The sequence below is a fragment of the Grammomys surdaster genome, unplaced genomic scaffold (genome assembly GCF_004785775.1).
Source record: "Grammomys surdaster isolate TR1022 unplaced genomic scaffold, NIH_TR_1.0 126048, whole genome shotgun sequence".
Classification (NCBI taxonomy): Eukaryota; Metazoa; Chordata; class Mammalia; order Rodentia; family Muridae; genus Grammomys; species Grammomys surdaster.
Genome location: NW_021620860.1, coordinates 1,223,893 through 1,241,726, shown reverse-complemented (window position 1 = coordinate 1,241,726; position 17,834 = coordinate 1,223,893). Strand labels below are relative to the sequence as shown.

The following is a 17,834-nucleotide window of genomic DNA, read 5'->3' as shown; positions in this document are numbered from 1 at the left end:
GTCAGACTTGGGATAGAACACGGTATTCACACTGGACTCCTAGTTACAGGAAGGAATAGAAATGGGAAACCAATGGTATCAATAAGGGGTTGGCTTGGATTGGATCAGAAAGTCTTCACATTTGAATCTCAGAGAAAAAAAAAGTATGGACACTATTTAAGACCTAAGAGATTCAGTCATATAGTTCTGGCATGTGGTATTTATACTTGCTTAAGCTGCGACTTTACCCATTATGTAACTTAAAAATATCAAAGCCAGGCATGGTGGTGCACACCTCAGCTAATCTCAGTGTCCAGAAAGCATAGGCAGGTGGATTTCTGCAGGTTCAAGGCAGCCAGGGCTACAAGGCCTCTGCAGGTTCAAGGCCAACCAGACTTACATAGAGAGGCCGGCCACATCTCAAAAACCAAAACAAACCAAAACAAAAATCAAATCAAAACTTGCTGATTTGGCTAGCCCTTTACTTTTTTGCTGAGACTATGCTGCATGCATCCAACCAACACCCCTATGAATACAAATCAGCTCAGTCTGCAGCTTGGCCCCTCCCAAACCGTCCAGCACCTCTGAACGGTCTAAATACTTCTTTTGGTAACTTTTAAAACTTCAAATTATTAAAATGGCATGGGGATTCAAAATAAAAGTTACTTTACAAATAATCACTACAAATATATTGTGTATGAAAGTGAAAGAGAACTTTCTGGTCCTCCTCCTCTTTCCAGGAGAATCAGGACACACACACACACACACATTTATACATATACACACATATATATACACACAATTTATACATATAGACATACACGCATATACACACTCACACATATATACACATATATACACATGCACATACACTCACACGCATACACATACACACACACACTAGTATGTGTATGTATCTATTCAGTATGTGTTACTTTATTTCTTTTGCTATCAGATAATATAAGATCACTAAAAATATAACTTATTATTCCCCAAAGTGGAAAGTAAATTCAATATCTATTAATCAATGAATAAAAAAGCAGACTGTGGTAAATTCATACATGGATTCTTTTTCAGCTACAAATAGGTATGAACTCCACCCTAAGGTGGACTATTAAAACAAAAACTATAGCTAGACATATGCATGCTTGCACATGTACACACACATTGAGTGCACACACACACAAACTAAATAAGCAAGCTAAAGTTCTAGTGGTTTCTAAGTTAGTGAGTGGATTTTGACAAGTCTTTGTCTTCCCACCTCTAAGTCGAGAACACAGGGTGAGATGTTTCTTTTGTAGACAAACACTAAACTCACTACTAAGCACGCCACCAAAGATGGCGGAACACCAAGCTTCAGCTGTTTTTATTAAAAGAGCAAGCAGCTCTTTCCAGAAACAAGACGGATATAAGAGTCCTTGGTAAAACCAGTGATGCCACTGGAATGAGATGTGGAGGTAAGCATATACCAAGGGCCTTTGGTGCCTGGCGCCTAAATCAGGAAACGAGCTTTGACTAAAACTCAGTTTCTCTCCACTTCACAGGGTGAGCACTCAGGGTTTCCACTCTGCTATTTTTTTTTTTTTCCGAGACAGGGTTTCTCTGTGTAGTCCTGGCTGTCCTGGAACTCACTCTGTAGACCAGGCTGTCCTGGAACTCACTCTGTAGACTAGGCTGGCCTCGAACTCAGAAATCCACCTGCCTCTGCCTCCCAAGTGCTGGGATTAAAGGCGTGCGCCACCACCGCCCGGCTGCACTCTGCTTTTCCTAACTCCTACATTTTGCTCTGTCACACTGTAATCACCCTGCTTCAGGCCACTCAAAGTGTTCCAGTGCAGTTACAGCTGTCAGATACCAATGCCCACGAGGACTGCTCCCCGGACTAAACAAGCTCTTGGTTCTCATAACTGAACAACCAAATCCCGAGCCCACACTGAAGAATTGGGTTGAAGGCCAAACAGATAGAAGGAAGGATGACTGCCAGAGATGCCATACAAGAAAGGCTTAGGCTGATGCAAGTAGAAGAAGAGAAGGAAATAAAGCCACCCTGGACATGGAGGAGACGAAGATTGTTTCAACCTGTGGTCAAGAGGCATACACTTCAAATCCCTGGAGAAAACAGGAAACCCATCAAAGCCAAGCACAGACATCACAGTCAGTCACAGGCGCAGACAAAAGACAACGCCTTCAGGCCCTGAGTAAAGAAAATTCTTGCACATTTTAACCGGTTCTTCACGAACCACTCCCCAGGCTGTGGCACGCTCCAATACTGCCATTCCAACACTGTTAGGAAATCCTGCTGGCTCTGCCCTGGCTCTACCTTTGAAATGTGTTTACAGAATTGGAACACCATCATCCCTGTCAATGCCAAGACAGTTTCCTTTGGCTTGAATTCTTGCCACAGATTCCTAGCTGGATTCCCCCAGATTTATCCAGCCTTGACCTCAGCACAATCTACTTTCATGAACGAAGTGAGAAGATGGCTTTCAAAGGAGAAATCCTGTGACATCACCTGTCCGTGTTCAAAGGTTTTCAGTTTCTCTCAAAGGTCCTGACGATAGCCTACAAGGCCTGATAAGATCTGGTTTCCCTTCTCCCCTCTGGCTTCACGTTCCATCACTCATGCTGTTCCAGTCACACAGGGCTATGTTTACATTTCTTCTAGTTGAGCCTCAGGACCTTTGTATGTGCTAGCCCCGCAGCGACCTGTGGGGCTCATTGCCATGCCTCTAAGTCCATTAAACTGCTCCGTGGTTGACAGCTTCCCTGGCTCACCCTTACTCTGTACTCTGTTTTCCTCCATAGCACCCGGGATCTTTCCACCCTGCTTCTTTGTTCTGTCTAGAATTGGTCTTCACCACCTAGGAGAGCAGACAAGTCCGGCGACCCAGCACTGTGCAACTCACCGGCGTCTCCCAAGTCAGGATTCTGAAGAAAAGCGCGACAGCGTTCCTTGTGCTCCTCCAGAGAGCTTCTCTGCTTGTAGCTTCTTCCACAGAACTCACACTTATAGGGCTTCTCCACTGGAAGGAAGACATAGGGTGCTCAGGGACCCTCCATACTGCTGGCCTGGCGAGACCCACACCTCCAAGTCTATGTTGCTGTCACATCTGTTAAGCTGAAACAAGGCTACATACAGTCCACTGTCACAGCAGCATATTGAAAAGGACGGCCTTCTGCAGATGGAAGGATCTGGAGTGAGTGAACGCTGTTTTATTTAGTGCCTAGCCTCAGGTTAAATCTCGTGTCTTTTTGATTAACACAAACAGGTCCTGAAGGCTGGATGGTTCAGCGGTTAAGAGCACTGGGTGCTCTCCCCGAGGTCTGAGCTTTGGTTCACAGCACCCATGTGGGGTGGTTCACATCAGCTGTAACCCTAGTTCTAGGGGCTCTAGAGTTAAGCATTAAAGGAAAAAGAGGAGGAAGAAGAGGAGGAGGAGGGGGGAAGAAAGAAAGAAAGAAAGAAAGAAAGAAAGAAAGAAAGAAAGAGAGAAAGAAAGAAAGAAAGAAAGAAAGAAAGAAAGAAAGAAAGAAAGAAAAAGGAGGAAAGGAAGGAAGGAAGGAAGGAAGGAAGGAAGGAAGGAAGGAAGGAAGGAAGAAGGAAGGAAGGAAGGAAGACAGAAACCAGGTCATTTGTTCTTCAAGATGGGTCATGTGGTACAAAACGCAATGCGTCCAGATGTGGTGACAACGTCTTTAGTCCCAGCAGACACAGGAGGCTCTTTGTGAGTTTGATGTCAACCTGGTCTCTATAGTGAGGCCCTGTCTCAAAACCAAAACAAAGCAATTTATTTGAGACCTGGAACAAGGGTTCAGCAGTTAAGAGTACTTACTACTGGGGCGGTTGGGTGGTTACAGTGCTTGTTGCTTTCAGAGAAGATCTGGGTCTGATTCCCAGCACACACCTGGCAGTTCATCACCATCTGGAGTAAGTCCAGCTCCAGGGATGCCCTTTTCTGACCTCCGTAGGCACAAGCATGCAGAGAAAATGCGCACTCCCATAAAATTAATCGGAATGGGAAGGTATCCTTCCTGTTTTGTGATGTCTAACTTTAAGCAAGGAACTAGGTGGTGTGTGGGCATTGGGATCAGGCTAGAGACACATCTAACATCCACATGTTTGGAGTGTGCAGGCCATTCTGATTAAGTGGCTTTGAACGAGTACAGCCAAAACACGGCTGATTAATAAGGAATATTTTTAATAATAGAATTAAGAATTAATTGCAATAGCCAGGCATAGTGGCACATCCCAGCACCAGGGAGGCAGAGGCAGGCAGATCTCTGTGGGTTCGAGGTCAGCCTGGTCTACAAAGTGAGACCCTGTCTTGAAACAAACAAATGAAAGAACAAATTGCAAAAATGACTTCAACTAATTTTCTAAAACAAATCAAAAGTTTCCCCATAGGTTTATCCATAGGAAAGCAATACTTTCAACTCTCTTTGCAAGGTTATTTTTTTCTGCTCTACTGATAAAACATAACCTAAAAAAGTCGGTGTTTTAGAGACTGAAATGGGTTTTTCCCCTTTTGTTTTTGATTTATGAGGGATCAAGCCTGGAGCCTTGTGTGTGCTAGGCCTCGATGCTACCACTGAGTCACCGGCTCTGTCACGAAATGTTTTATTTTCTAATTCCTCTTACTTTGGAAGTAAAAGCATCCTCAAAGGATCCTTATGAAGTCCCAAATCAAAGTAAAGCACAGGTTTGCAATGGCGAAAAATGTTTCATTTCTGCACAACTTGGGTGCTCTGGAATCTGTCTCAAAAGACCTGCTGGGTTTACGCTTGAAAGAGGGCAATGGGAGAGAAATCTTATTTTTGTTTTTTGTTTCCCCATCATACCCATTGCTAATTTGTTACATTGACAAATGAGCTAAAGTGGGGGGGGGGGACGGAGAGAGAGAGAGAGAGAGAGAGAGAGAGAGAGAGAGAGAGAGAGAGAGAAACCCTTTTTGCCACATATGATCTGTCGTGGGTTTTGCTGAGGTTGGCTTGTTTAATCTTCCTCTGAATTGGAGTAGCTTTGAGACAGGGCTGGGGTTTAGTCAAAGCAGTAACATGGCCTGACATAAAAACAAACCTCCTTCTCTCTCAAATTAAAATTTTGACAGATAACATCAAGAACATGAGGTCCTGATTTTGAAAATAAGACTAACCTTATTTTTCTAAGAGGGAAATTCTAAATGGTTTTTTTTTTAAAGTGTCATCTTGCTTGTTCAAAATAAGGAGCGACAAGATCAAGGCAGCATGTGGCTTTTTAAGAATTCTCAAGGCTGCTCGTAGAGCTTAAAAATAATCAGGCCGAGATGTGTGTGTGTGTGTGTGTGTGTGTGTGTGTGTGTGGGTGTGTGTGGGTGTGTGTGTGTGTGTGTGTGTGTGTGTGTGTGAGGGAATTCAGCCAGAAGCTGAGTAGGGTGGTGCACGCCTGAGATTATAGCACCCCGAAGGTAAGGCAGGAAGATGACTACAACATTGAGGCTAGCCTGGTCTATATAGTGAGTTCCAGTCCAACCAGGACTACAAAGTAGAGCTCCTAGGTCAAAAAGTAAGACAAAATGAATAAGAAATTTAGCCCAGATCCACCAAAATGAACCTCAAATAGCAATTTATATCTGAATTACAGTTTTTCTTTTCTTTTTTTAAAATTTATAATGATGTGGTGTCTATTGTTGGAGTATATACCAGTGAGAACAAGCATTTGTGGTAACCAGAGCTGTTGGACCCCCTGGAGATGGAGCTGAAGTTGGCTATGAGGCAACAGATATGGCAACACGGAATTCTGGCCCTCTGGAAAAGCAATCTGTGCTTTTAACCACGGTGTCATCTCTTCAACCCCACTATCCCCATTTATATTTTATAATAATTTACAAACTGTACATAATTTTCATGTGTAGTTTCTGAATGAAAACTTGGAAAATTGTGTGTGTGTGTGTGTGTGTGTGCAAATTAAGAAAACAATTCCTTAACAATTAGTTTACCATAAAAAATACTGATGGCCACAATTTTTCTCACAAAAAATGACAAAGGCGTGGTAATTTGTTTGACTGCTGCTGTTCTCCAGACACGAGGCTGGTGAGGGAATGGTTTCCAGTGAGGCAGACGGAGAGCAATTAATGCCTTAATGGAAGTGCAGTTAGCCCTAGAGGTCTGTGCTGATGCAACCCTTCAGAGGAGGGGGAGGTGACAGATGGAGGCCTCCACACTCAACTCTTTCGTTTCCATGGTCACTGGGTATGAGATATTCATGTCCCTCACTTACCAGAATGTGTCCTAAGGTGTCCCGTGAGCGCGTCTCTCCTTTGGCATGCGTAGTTGCAGAGATGACACTTGAAAGGTTTCTCCCCCGTGTGCAGCTTAATGTGGCGGAGGAGGTTACCTTTCTGAGTAAAAGATGCCCCGCACTGATTACACTGGAACGGGCGTTCACCTTCAGAAAGGACGAGAAAGGAGATCGCTGATCACAAGGTAAGTGGAAGGCGGGTGCACAGATTAGAAGCCTAGGGTAAAAGCCCATCCCTGGGCACCTCTCCCCACAGTGACACAGATCACTTGGGAGCTTCATTCTTCTGATAAAGAGACTTGTGGGAGCTTCCTCCTTGAAGAATGAACACTCCCACTCAGACCAACTCTTCTGAGAGCAGTTGCCACCTTGCTCTGAGTCAGTGCCAAGGAACACAAACAGCTTCAGGAACTTTCTAGAGGTTTCTCCAGTTCTTGGCCTCTGAATGAAGTTGCCTTTGAAAAAAAGACTCACAGATTCAAGCCTTCATTTTCATACTTTGGAGACCAGGCCTCACTATGTAGCCCTGGCTTGGAACTCACTATATAGACCAGGTTAGCCCCAAACTCACAGAGATCTGCCTGCCTCTGTCTCCGTGTGCTGGTGCTGGGATCAAAGCCTTTGTTTTGTTTGGTGGTTTTTACTTTTTTTTTTTTTTTGACAGTTTTTTTTTTTCCTGTAGTCTAGGATGGCATGGAACTCATGAAGGTCCTCCTGCTGCAACCTCCTGAGTATGCGGACTGAGTCACTGAAGCACGCTTAGATGCAAGATGTGTAACAAGGTGTCAAGGCACCAGCCGGCCGTTTTAGAGTCTCTGCATCATCTGGAAGCTACTGACTCAGTGTGAGACTCAGTGTGATTAGTTCATGGGCTTTCCTATGGATCCTTGCTTACCATACAAAGATGTCTTTAAGGCTGAAAATTAAACTCATATCATTTTATCCATAGTAAGAGGGCCTGCGTTTTTAGATGTGCCTTGTGAAAACACTTGGAAGACTTCTCAGAAGCAAAGCATACAGTTCAGCTCCTGCTCACTGACTGAGCAGAACCATTTGGCTAAACTAGATGGCTATTCTCAATCTTTCTCTGCCTCTCCCTGTCTCTGTCTCTCTGTGTCTCTCTATCTCTCCCTGTCTCTCTGTTTCTCTCTAGCTCTCTGTCCCTCTCTCTGTGTCTCTGAGTGTATGTCTATCTCTCCCTGTCCCTCTGTTTCTCTAGCTCTCTGTCTCTATCTCTGTGTCTCTGTGTCTCTGTCTGTCTGTCTGTCTCTCTAGAGTCTTGCAATGTAGCCCTGGCTGTCCTGGAACTCACTATGCAGATCAAGCTAGCCTCTTACTCAGAGATGGCTTGCCTCTGACGCCTGCACGCCGGGTTTAAAGGTGTGTGCCCTTTCTCAAGGCCTTCGCTCCTCTCCTTTCATCCACAGTATTTGCCAAATGCATAGTGAAGCACTAACAGGAGCCACTGGGTGAACTGCCAATGCAAAGAGAGGCATCAACATTATAGCAGACAGCAATGGAGGAATCTAAAGAAAGACCCACATTCCGCCACTTCGCTCCTCACAGGGCTGCATGGGGACGGTTTTGAGAACAGACGGAGAAGACTGTTTACCGGTATGGCTTCGCTTATGAACCATCAAGACGTTGAAGCTGATGCAGGATAATCCACACACGTCGCAGTTCATCTTCCCGCCGCTCGGTCTGCTGCTGTCGTACGACGTGTGTCTCTCTAGCTTAATGTTTTCATAGTCGCTGTATTCTCTTGCATAGCTGTAAGGCATTTCACTCTCTTCCGAGTCTCCCATGGGCTCCGGCTTCAGAATGTTCTCATCCCTGTCGCTGTATTCGTCTTTCACTTTTATCGAATCTTCTACAGGGGACAGAAGTGCAAGAAATGGACGATGACTGTATTTGAAGTTGAGAAGTGGCTCAGAAAAGAGACCCACAACTGACAATTAAGGACGGAGGAAGCTCATGGAATGCTGCATACAATCAAAACAGGGGAGCGCTGTGTGTGAGGGTGACCATTCACTGTCTGAATTCAGAACCACAGTTAGAGCAGCCTAAAGACATGTACACATTTACAAAAGCACATACACATGCACACACAAGCACACACAAATGTATGCACATGCATACATAAATGCACACACTTGGACACACAAGTGTAAACACATGCACATCTGAGCACATGTACACACACACACGCACACACACACATACACACACACACCTCCCAACATACACACATAAAATGGCAGAATCCTAGGCTGTCCAGAAGATTAGAGACAAGTTTTAGGTGTGACCATACAAAGAGACCATAAATTAAACATTCTGAACAACCAGTCCCTCATCCTTGGAGAGAAAAAGGGTTCTCGGATCTTTTTTTGGTGGCCACAGTTAAAAAGGCAGTGGGCTCTGGCCTTTGGTTTCAAGATGAATCTATCATGTTGATGCTACAAAGGTCTTCATGCAGACCACGAATACTGAGAGTTGAAGATTTGAAGCCTTTTGTTTTTTCCTGAGTTGAAGCCAGGCTTTGCCTTGATCCTTATGCATGAGCTGTGGGGAGATTCTCTTATCTCTGTCTTGGAAAAGACATAGAAGTCATTGAAAGTGGAGGAAAGCTGGTGCTGAACAGTGTTGAGACAGACAAAGGAAGTGACGCTTTACTCAACCCGAGGACCCGCTTCTAATTGATCTGAGACATCTAGACCTAACCTAAGTAAGGCTAAACTCAAGACCCTAGATTAAATAGGGCTAGACTTGAGAGGAGGGACTCACCTGACCTAAGTATGTTGGATGACTAAACACTGTTCTTCAGACACACCAGAAGAGGGCATCAGATCCCATTACAGATGGTTATGAGCCGCCATGTGGTTGCTGGGAGTTGAACTCAGGACCTCTGAGAGAGCAGTCAGTGCTCTTAACCACTGAGCCATCTCACCAGCCCTAAACACTGTTCTTTAAAGGGCTGTTGCAGTGTTGAGCATTCTTTGCAGGTGGGGACACTCAGGGGGAACAGAACACAAAATGTAAGCAACATTCTACTTCCTTGGTGATCTCTTCTATCATGCTACATTGTGTGTGTGTGTGTGTGTGTGTGTGTGTGTGTGTAAATCAATTCAGATGTCACTCCTCAAGAGCTGTTCACCTTGTTTTTTGGGTCAGGGTCTGACTCTCACTGGGACCTGAGGTTCAGTGATCCTCCCAAGCTGTCTGGCCAGCCAATGAACACCAGGGAGCCTCTTGTCTCCACCTCCTCCGTGCTGGGATTACAAGTGCCTGCCATCATGCCTGCTGCTTTATTTGGGTGCTAGAGATCAAACTCAGGTCTTCATGTGTGTGTGGCAAACACTTTGCCAACTGGAAGGACATAAGACATGGAGAAGGCTGGCTGGTCATGGTGGCATGCTCCTTCAGTGCCAGGACTCTGGAGGCCAAGGAGGCAGATAGATCTCTGTGAATATGAGGCCAGCCTGCTCTATACAGTGAGTTTCAGACCAGTGTGGGCTACAGAATGAGATCCTGTCTCAGAAAATAAAATCAAACAACAACAGAAGAGATGGAGAAGGCAAGTTTATATATTATCCCCCTCAAAACAAACAAACAAAACTCTAGTCGCCTCAGGAGACCAGCATATAAGGCGCTTTCATATGGAAAGTTGGCTGTGTAGGTGCTTACTCTTTCAAGCGCTGTGTGTTTAAACAGTGGAGGCTTTAATTTTCTATGAAGGAATACAAATCAATGGAATTTAGAGCAAAAGAGAATTTAGAGATTGGTTAATCCAACCCTTCCTGCCCCCCATCCATCTCAGACAGGAAATGTGGAAGCAGACATGAGTCAGCCATTTTCCTAATTTTCCTCAGCAGATTCCTGGCACGGGTGTGACGAGGACGCTATGCTGGGGATGGAGAGATACCTCAGCGGTTACGAAAGCGTGCTGCTCTTGCAGAGGACCTGGGTTTGGTTCTCAGCACCTACATGGTGGCTCACCCCACCCACAACACCAGCTCCAAGGGAGCTGAAGCCCGTTTTTAGCTTTCACAGGAACACAGGTGCTTACAAACATGCTATCAATCAAAACATTCATACACATTAAATAAATAAATAAATAAATAAATAAATAAATGCTAAACTTAAACTACCAGGTGGTTGGGTTGGACGCCATACTCCCACACAGAAAAGTCTAAGTGTCTGTTTAACAACTCTCTTCCACACCCTTCTCTTACTGGGGTAGATGTAAAAACCCAAAACACTGTGAAAAAAAAACCCACGATATTTTTAAAAAACTACATCTCTTCCAAAACATATCAGAAGTGTTGATCCTGCTAGCACAGGAGGAAGTACCAGAGCAGCTGCAGGGGGGTGGGGGGTGGGGGGCTCGCTGCCTTCCACCCTGGTTTCAATTTTCAGTTCTATCAGGGTTACCTTTCATCTCTATTAACTGTGTTTGCTTAATAGAGCAAGACAAGGCCTAACCACCATAGGCAGGGCAACGCTGTTTCACTGCTCGTCACAGGGCAACACTGTTTCACTGCTCGCCACAGGTCGTGATTCACAGCCCCTTGACTGCAGCGATGGACGGCTGCCTAGTAAGTTCAACATCAGCCACGTTGCCTTCTGATGCATCTTGGTTAGAGAGGAATTGATTTCTGTGTCTTACAGGAAAAGAGATTAACTAGCTTGCTTGCTTTGTTTCTTTCTTTGTTTCTTTCTTCCTTCCTTCCATCCTTTCTTTCTTCCTTCCTTTCTCTCTCTCTCTGTCCCTCCCTCCCTCCTTCCCTCCCTCCCTCCCTCCCTCCCTCCCTCCCTCCCTCCCTCCCTTCTTCTTTCCTGGATCTTGCCTGCTTTCTTATGGAATCTATTTCCTTGAATGTTCCTTGAATGGTGTTTTTCTTTTTTCACCATTTAAGAGAAGTGTGAACCTAAGGCTGGTGTCTCCCTCTTTGCCTCTGTTGCTCCAGCTGTGGGTGACACCCCATCAAAGCTTCAGTGCACTTCAGTTTGCATGTAGGCGTTTAAAAGAACCTCAATGGAAAACGTCTTCTACCGAGAACCAAAGACCAGCAAATTGAAAGAGCCAGAAGAAAAGAATCCTTTCCATTTTGGTTAGAAAATGTGAACACCCTGTGGTGGTGCACACCTTTAGTCCCAGCACTTGGGAGGCAGAGGCAGGTGGATCTTTGAGTTCAAGTCCAGCCTGGGGTACAGAGTGAGTTCCAGGAGAGCCAGGGCTACAGTGCAATTTATCTAATAAAGTTACTGGGGTTCAGCAACTTTATGGTCTATCTTGGAAAGGCAAACCAGAGGTGCAGACTCAAAAACCAAGAGACACAAAGGTACAGATGGGATTCCTGAGAGACTATTGGGCCCCCAGCCTCCAAACACGGGGCACTGATCCCAAACCAGCAAGGCCACTGGATCCCTAATGAAGAGATTCATTCCATACTTTGGGAGGAAGATTTTGTTGGCGCCAAAGAAACACAGGCAATCTACTAATGCCGTAGGAAAGACTGACAAATATGCCCACGATCAAACTAGTAATCTTTAACTACAAACCGATTTGTTCCTAAGATTTGTTCCCAAGAGGGGCACTCTCCTCTTCCGGTCTCCAACTCTGGAAACTGCAATACAGAGACTCCACACCTACTCAGTCCTTCAGGCTTCAGACTGTCTAGGGGCAATATCCTTTTTCCGTGTTCTCTGCAGTCTAGGTGAGCATTGCATCACAAAAAACCTAAGCTCATCCTCTATCCTAATCGCTTTCGAGTTGGATTTACACCTACTGTCTCTAGCTCCTCAAAAGTCCCTGGAATCTGGCATCTGCAATTGACTCTGTCCCAGGTAACAATCTACTAGTGTGTAAACACAATGCGTTCTTGCTTGTCATTCCCTGGAACTCTTCCTACCCTTGAACACAGGCCACTGTCTTTTGTTCCTCTTTCTGGGCTCCTGTTTCTTCAATGGCATGGTCCCTCTTTTCTGATTGTTTCTTTCCATACTTACCTCCTAATTTCTGTGGCTAACCCTCTGTTCCCCCATGAATACTTCTCTACCACAATTCCATCCATTCTTAAGGCTCCAACCAAGGCCTTATGTGATTAATTCCCAGATGTATACAGTTCCAGATGCTATGCTTTCTTTCCTCCTCTCCAATCCTCTCTCCAAATCCTCTAAAGTCAAAGTATTTCTTTCCCTTTACTCAAGGTAAGCCCCACAGTCATCTTCTGTCTTTCTTGGTTGGGCCACACATTCAGGGGTGCTCGCTCACCGCCTTCCACACCCGTCACACCAAGGACCCATGTCCTCTCCTCCTGTCTGGAGCCTTCATGCTGTGGACACTTCCGGCTTGTGCTATGTACTATGGTTTGTCCTAAAACTAAAGTGTGGCTCATGTCACAGCTCTGCCAAAACTCTGGAATAGTCTCCACAGCCAACAAAATAAAGTCAAAATGCAGAAGCAAAACTAAAAGGGCTTTTTGAGCCCTGGGTCAAGCTTATCCTTGGGACATTGGCTCTTAGCACTGAGATCTCCACATCCATCTAAAGACCGATGTGTCCTTGGGCTGGTCACATTATTTCCATTGACTATACGGTCTCCCCTACATTGCCACAAGCCTGAATCTTATGTATCTTCTAAAGCAAAATTAATACGCCAATATTCCCCCTCTGTGTCTTCCTGGACTCCCTCAGCTGGGAAATAGCCCGTTCTTTCTTCCTCTAGGCTACTTATAAACTCTCTCTTATTCCCTACAGCTATTAAGCCAGCTGAGGGCAGAAACCACAGCCCTCAGCTAGTAGACACAATCAATCTCTCTCTCTCTCTCTCTCTCTCTCTCTCTCTCTCTCTCTCTCTCTCTCTCTCTGTGTGTGTGTGTGTGTGTGTGTGTGTGTGTGTGTATGTGTGCGTAACTCTAGGCATTCTCTATGACACTGCTTTGCCAGTGTCTATCTAGAGGTGGGCTGCCCTAGAGAAGGGTGTCAGGGATAAAAGCACACACGGCTCTTGCTGAAGACCTTAGTTCTGTCTCCAGTGCCCACACTGGGCAACTCACAACCACCTGTAACTCCAGCCACAGGGTATCCAATACTTTCTTCTGGCCTCTGTGGGCACCTGTACTCACACAAATAGTTCTGTGAGCACGCGCGCGCACACACACACACACACCCACTTTTTTTTTTTCATTTTAAAGAGTTGAGGAGCTGGGCTTAACAGTACACATCTGGTGTGCAGGCTGCTCAGAGACTAAGGTGGAAGGCCCACAGGAGCTCATGGGCCTGAGAATACTGTGGGCAGTACAACGAGACTCCGTGTCCAACAATAACAACCAAATCTAACAGCAAAACATACTCCTTTTTAATTTTTAAAAATTATTTTCTCTTGTAGCTGAGTATGGTAGCATATGCCTTTCATTAGGCAGCTCAATCTCTGTGAGTTTGAGGTCAGCCTGGTCTACATAGTAAGTTCCAGGATAGACCATGGTTAGAGAAACACTGTCTCAACAGCAACAACAACAAAATAAAAGACAAATTATTTTATATCACACGTATGGGTGTTTCATATGCACATGTATCTGTGTATTACTTGCATGCCTGGTGCCTGCAGAGGCCAGAAGAGGGTTTCCTGGAACTGGAGTTACAAATAGTTGTGAGACACTATGTGGGTGCTGGGAATCAAACCTAGGTCCTCTGGAAGGGTAGTCCAGTCTCTTAACCATTGAACCATGTCTCCAGTCCCCCAAAGCCAGGAATGGTGCTACAGGTCAGTAATCCCTGTACTCTGAATGTGGAAACAGAAGGATGGTAAACTCATGGCCAACTGGGACTACACAGTGAGACCTTGGACCAAATCCAAAAACAAGCAAACACAGGAAAAACAGTAACAAAACAAAAAGACCTCAGAAGACCAGAGGCTGCATGTGCTTGCTTATTTGTTTTCCAAGATATGCTTTCTCTGTATAATAGCTCTGGTTGTCCTGGAACTCTCTTTCTAAACCAGGCTGGCCTCTAACTCATAGAGCTGTACCTGTCTCTGCCTCCCGAGCTCTGGGCTTAAAGGCGTGTGCCGCCAAGCCTGGCATGATTGCATGTTTTTTAAAACAGAAATTGTGGAACCAATGAGACAGTGCAGTGGGTAAATGCATTTGCTATGCAAGCTTCATGATCTGAGTTTGATTCCTGGAACCCTGAGTGGATCTGACCCTTACGAGTCGTCCTCTGACCTCACAAGACACACTATAGCCTGTGTGCCCCTTACCTCCCCAGTTCCCACTAAGAATAAAATAAAACAAAACCTGGATATTTTAGGAGTCTCACCTTGATCTACAAATGATGGGCCTCCATCATTTGAAGAAGGTTTAAAGACAACTGCTACTGCCCCTGGTGTACACATAGGCTCTGGAGAGCCAACCCTGTGGGTGTTAGGAATTGAGGGCTTGGTACAATTAAGCAGGAGGTGGTTTACTTACTGAGTTAGATTCCCAGGCAAAGTCTGAAGTCTTTTGTAAAGTGAAGGAACTGTTTGCATTCTCACACTTGGTTTTGTAAATTCTAACCTTATTGTAATTAGATCAGGTTTCTCAAGCAATTTGAATTGACTCTTCAAACAGCACCAAGAAGCTTCTTAGGCACTAGCAAGATTTATTTCTTAAGTCGGGTGATGGGTCTCTAGATGCTCCTTTATTAGTATTCTTTAAAATGTAAGTTTAATTATAATCTGCCTTTTTGTACGTATGATCTATTTCATAATAAAAAAAATATTAAAGGCTTCCTAAGTAAATTTCATGTAATTGAACTTGGGGAGAAAAGAACACAGCAAACCACAAATTGCTGATAAAAGTAATTGCTTTACATTCCCAGAGGGAGGAAAAGATGTCTAAATTGAATCTAACCCATAGGAAATTAGATTAAACTAAACTTTCTGAAGGAGCTGCTCTGGGGGACAATTGTTCCCATCGCTGTCTGTGTTCTGGAGGCCGCTTAGGAAGATGGTACACACTAACACACACACCCCCTAGAGAGAATTTTGTAGGCTGAGGAGAACAAAGGTTTGGCTCACTGGGGCGGACGCACATGGTTTCACTTCCTGGGGTGATGCTTATCACTTGAAAGGCTCGAGCTTCTGGAGTAGACATTTTTGGTTTCACCTGAGACACTGCAAAAACAATGGGTCCTGGAAAGGATCCAGCCCCTAAATCCTTCAGGGGCGATAGCAGCCTCAGCCAACTGTGCCTCCGTTTGTTTTTACAGGCACATAAAATGCTCTGCTGGAGAACAGACCCCATCAAAGACACACAGAACAGGCAACTTGGGTTCCTTGGGTGGCACGGTGCTTGAAGGAACATCCTTGTATTAACAGGAGGTGCTGAATTTCCACTCTGGACCATGAGATTCAAAATCCAACAAGAAGGCCAGGGTTGAAAGAATAGCCATCAGCTTGCCAGCAATGTGGCCAGAAGGGACAATACACAGAGGCTATTGGACCGGGAAGACAGAAAGGGATGATGTTGTTCAAGTGTTTTACAAGGATGGAGGGTCATAACCATGAAATCCTCAGCACATGCAAAAGTCAACTGGATAACAAAGACGCTTAATCATCTTAATGTGGCATTTTAATGACGCACTGACTTGCTATGCCAATTCAGAGATAATGAGACCCTAATGCTACAGATGTTCAGCCAGGCTAAAAGAAAGGAGGGGGGATTTTCTAGCATGCCATTTTCTAACTATCCAATTAAACAAATTGTGAAAGCACCTAAATAGTTTACCAGGTTTTGACAGCTGTTAATAGGATTTAGAAGCCCGACGGGGAAAGAGCAAACCAGGAGACAGGTTCCGAAGGTGTCTTGTCCACACACAGGTTCCGTAGGTGTCCTGTCCACACACACGGGCAACTAGAACTGAGAGATCCCACATAAACTTAATGTCTGCACCTCTTTCTCATGATGTCCTCTTTGTATCCAGAATGAAAACACTGAAATGACAGTCCTTTTCATTTTCTAGTCCACCATTTTATGTATGAAGGAATTCAAGAGAAAAGAGAAACTCTGATCGTTTGAGAACTAGAATGTGACAGGGTTTGGGTATTTAGCTACTAAAACCTAAAGTCTCAGTGCATGTTAAACTCCTGCTCAGTGGTTAGCAGGCTCTGTTATGGTTTCTCTTTTCTTGCCTTTAAAGACAAGACGGCAGACAACTGTTAACTTTTAAAATGCCTATTTTAAAGTCAAGAAAACCTGGGAAAAGTGAACCAATCCCGAAGGGATGAGATGCTTCTATCTCAAGAGCACGGAAGAGCAAGCAAATACTCTCGGGTGATATTTGCCTGGTTTAGGTGCTCATTAAAACAAGTTCTCCTTGGCCTTTCAAATTTCTCTGTAAAGAACCTACACACGTAATGGGTAAACCATGCCACTTTAATTGCAAGAGAATTAGTGCACTCCCCCAAAGTTAGCAGTTACAAAAGAGCCCCCCCCCGCCCCTGTAACTAAACCAAGGACGTCAGTCTGTGCCTTATTAGCTGACCATGGAGGCAGTTCATTCACATAATAGTAACAATGATTTTCTTCAATAGTTTCAGTACATTTCTTGGCTTTTCACTTATAAGAGAAGATTGGAATACTCTGTACCCAGGGTAGGTGAGGTTTCAGCAACCTGACTTAGCTAAGCTTTTTAAATGTCATGGGACCAGACAGGGCCCTTCATTGAAAAAAACAAAAGTACTGAAGAACCAACCAGCGTATGAAGGTTTCTCCTGAACCACGAAGCATTCTTTGGTTCTGCCCATCCCAAAGACCATCTTCATCTGGCTCAGCCCTTAAGAGCTCCTGTTGCTTTTACAGAGCACCTAGGTTTGCTTCCCAGCACCCACATCGTGGTTCACAACCTTCTGTAACTTAAGTTCCAGGGGACCCAATGCTTTTTTTCTGGCCTCTGAGGGCACCAGGCACGAAAATGGTGCATATATATATATATATATATATATATATATATATATATATATACACACACACACACACATACAGGCAAAACAGTCATATACATAAAATAATAAGGAACTCTGCTGAGATTTCTTTTACCTATTGTTTTAATCTATATTTTGTCTGGCATATGTAATTCTGATCAGTAACTGCTATACATTAAAAAAAATGAATGAAAATACAGGCTGGTAAGAGGGCTCAATGGTTAGAGCACTTGCTGCTCTTGTAGAGGACCCAGGTTCCATCCCCAACATCCACATGGTGTCTCTCAACCATCTAATACTCCAGTTCCAGGGGATCCTTCCCTCTTTTTTGAGACAAGATCTCACTCTGTAGCTCTGGCTGTCCTGGAATTCACTATGTAGCCCAGGCTAGCCTCAAACTCACAGAGCTCTACCTGCCTCTGCCTCCTGAACGCTGAAATTGGCTTCTCTCTCTCTTTCTTTCTCTCTCTCTCTCTCTTTCTTTCTTTCTTTCTTTCTTTCTTTCTTTCTTTCTTTCTTTCTTTTCTCCCTTCCTTCCTTCTTCCTTCCTTTTCTTTCTTCCTTCCTTTCTTCCTTTCTTTCTTTCTTTCTTTCTTTCTTTCTTTCTTTCTT

General features: G+C 44.5%; 1 protein-coding gene across 1 annotated transcript in view; it reads right to left on the bottom strand.

Annotated features, from left to right (window-relative positions):
• The window catches only part of Ikzf3 (IKAROS family zinc finger 3), an 88,319-nt gene that overhangs the window by 22,720 nt on the left and 47,765 nt on the right, over positions 1-17,834 (bottom strand). Inside the window, exons 4-6 of the mRNA XM_028755194.1 lie at positions 7,869-8,126; positions 6,236-6,403; positions 2,886-3,002 (exon numbers count right to left, since the gene is read on the bottom strand). Coding sequence (XP_028611027.1) covers positions 2,886-3,002; positions 6,236-6,403; positions 7,869-8,126 — 543 coding nt within the window. The remainder of the gene's footprint in view (positions 1-2,885; positions 3,003-6,235; positions 6,404-7,868; positions 8,127-17,834) is intronic.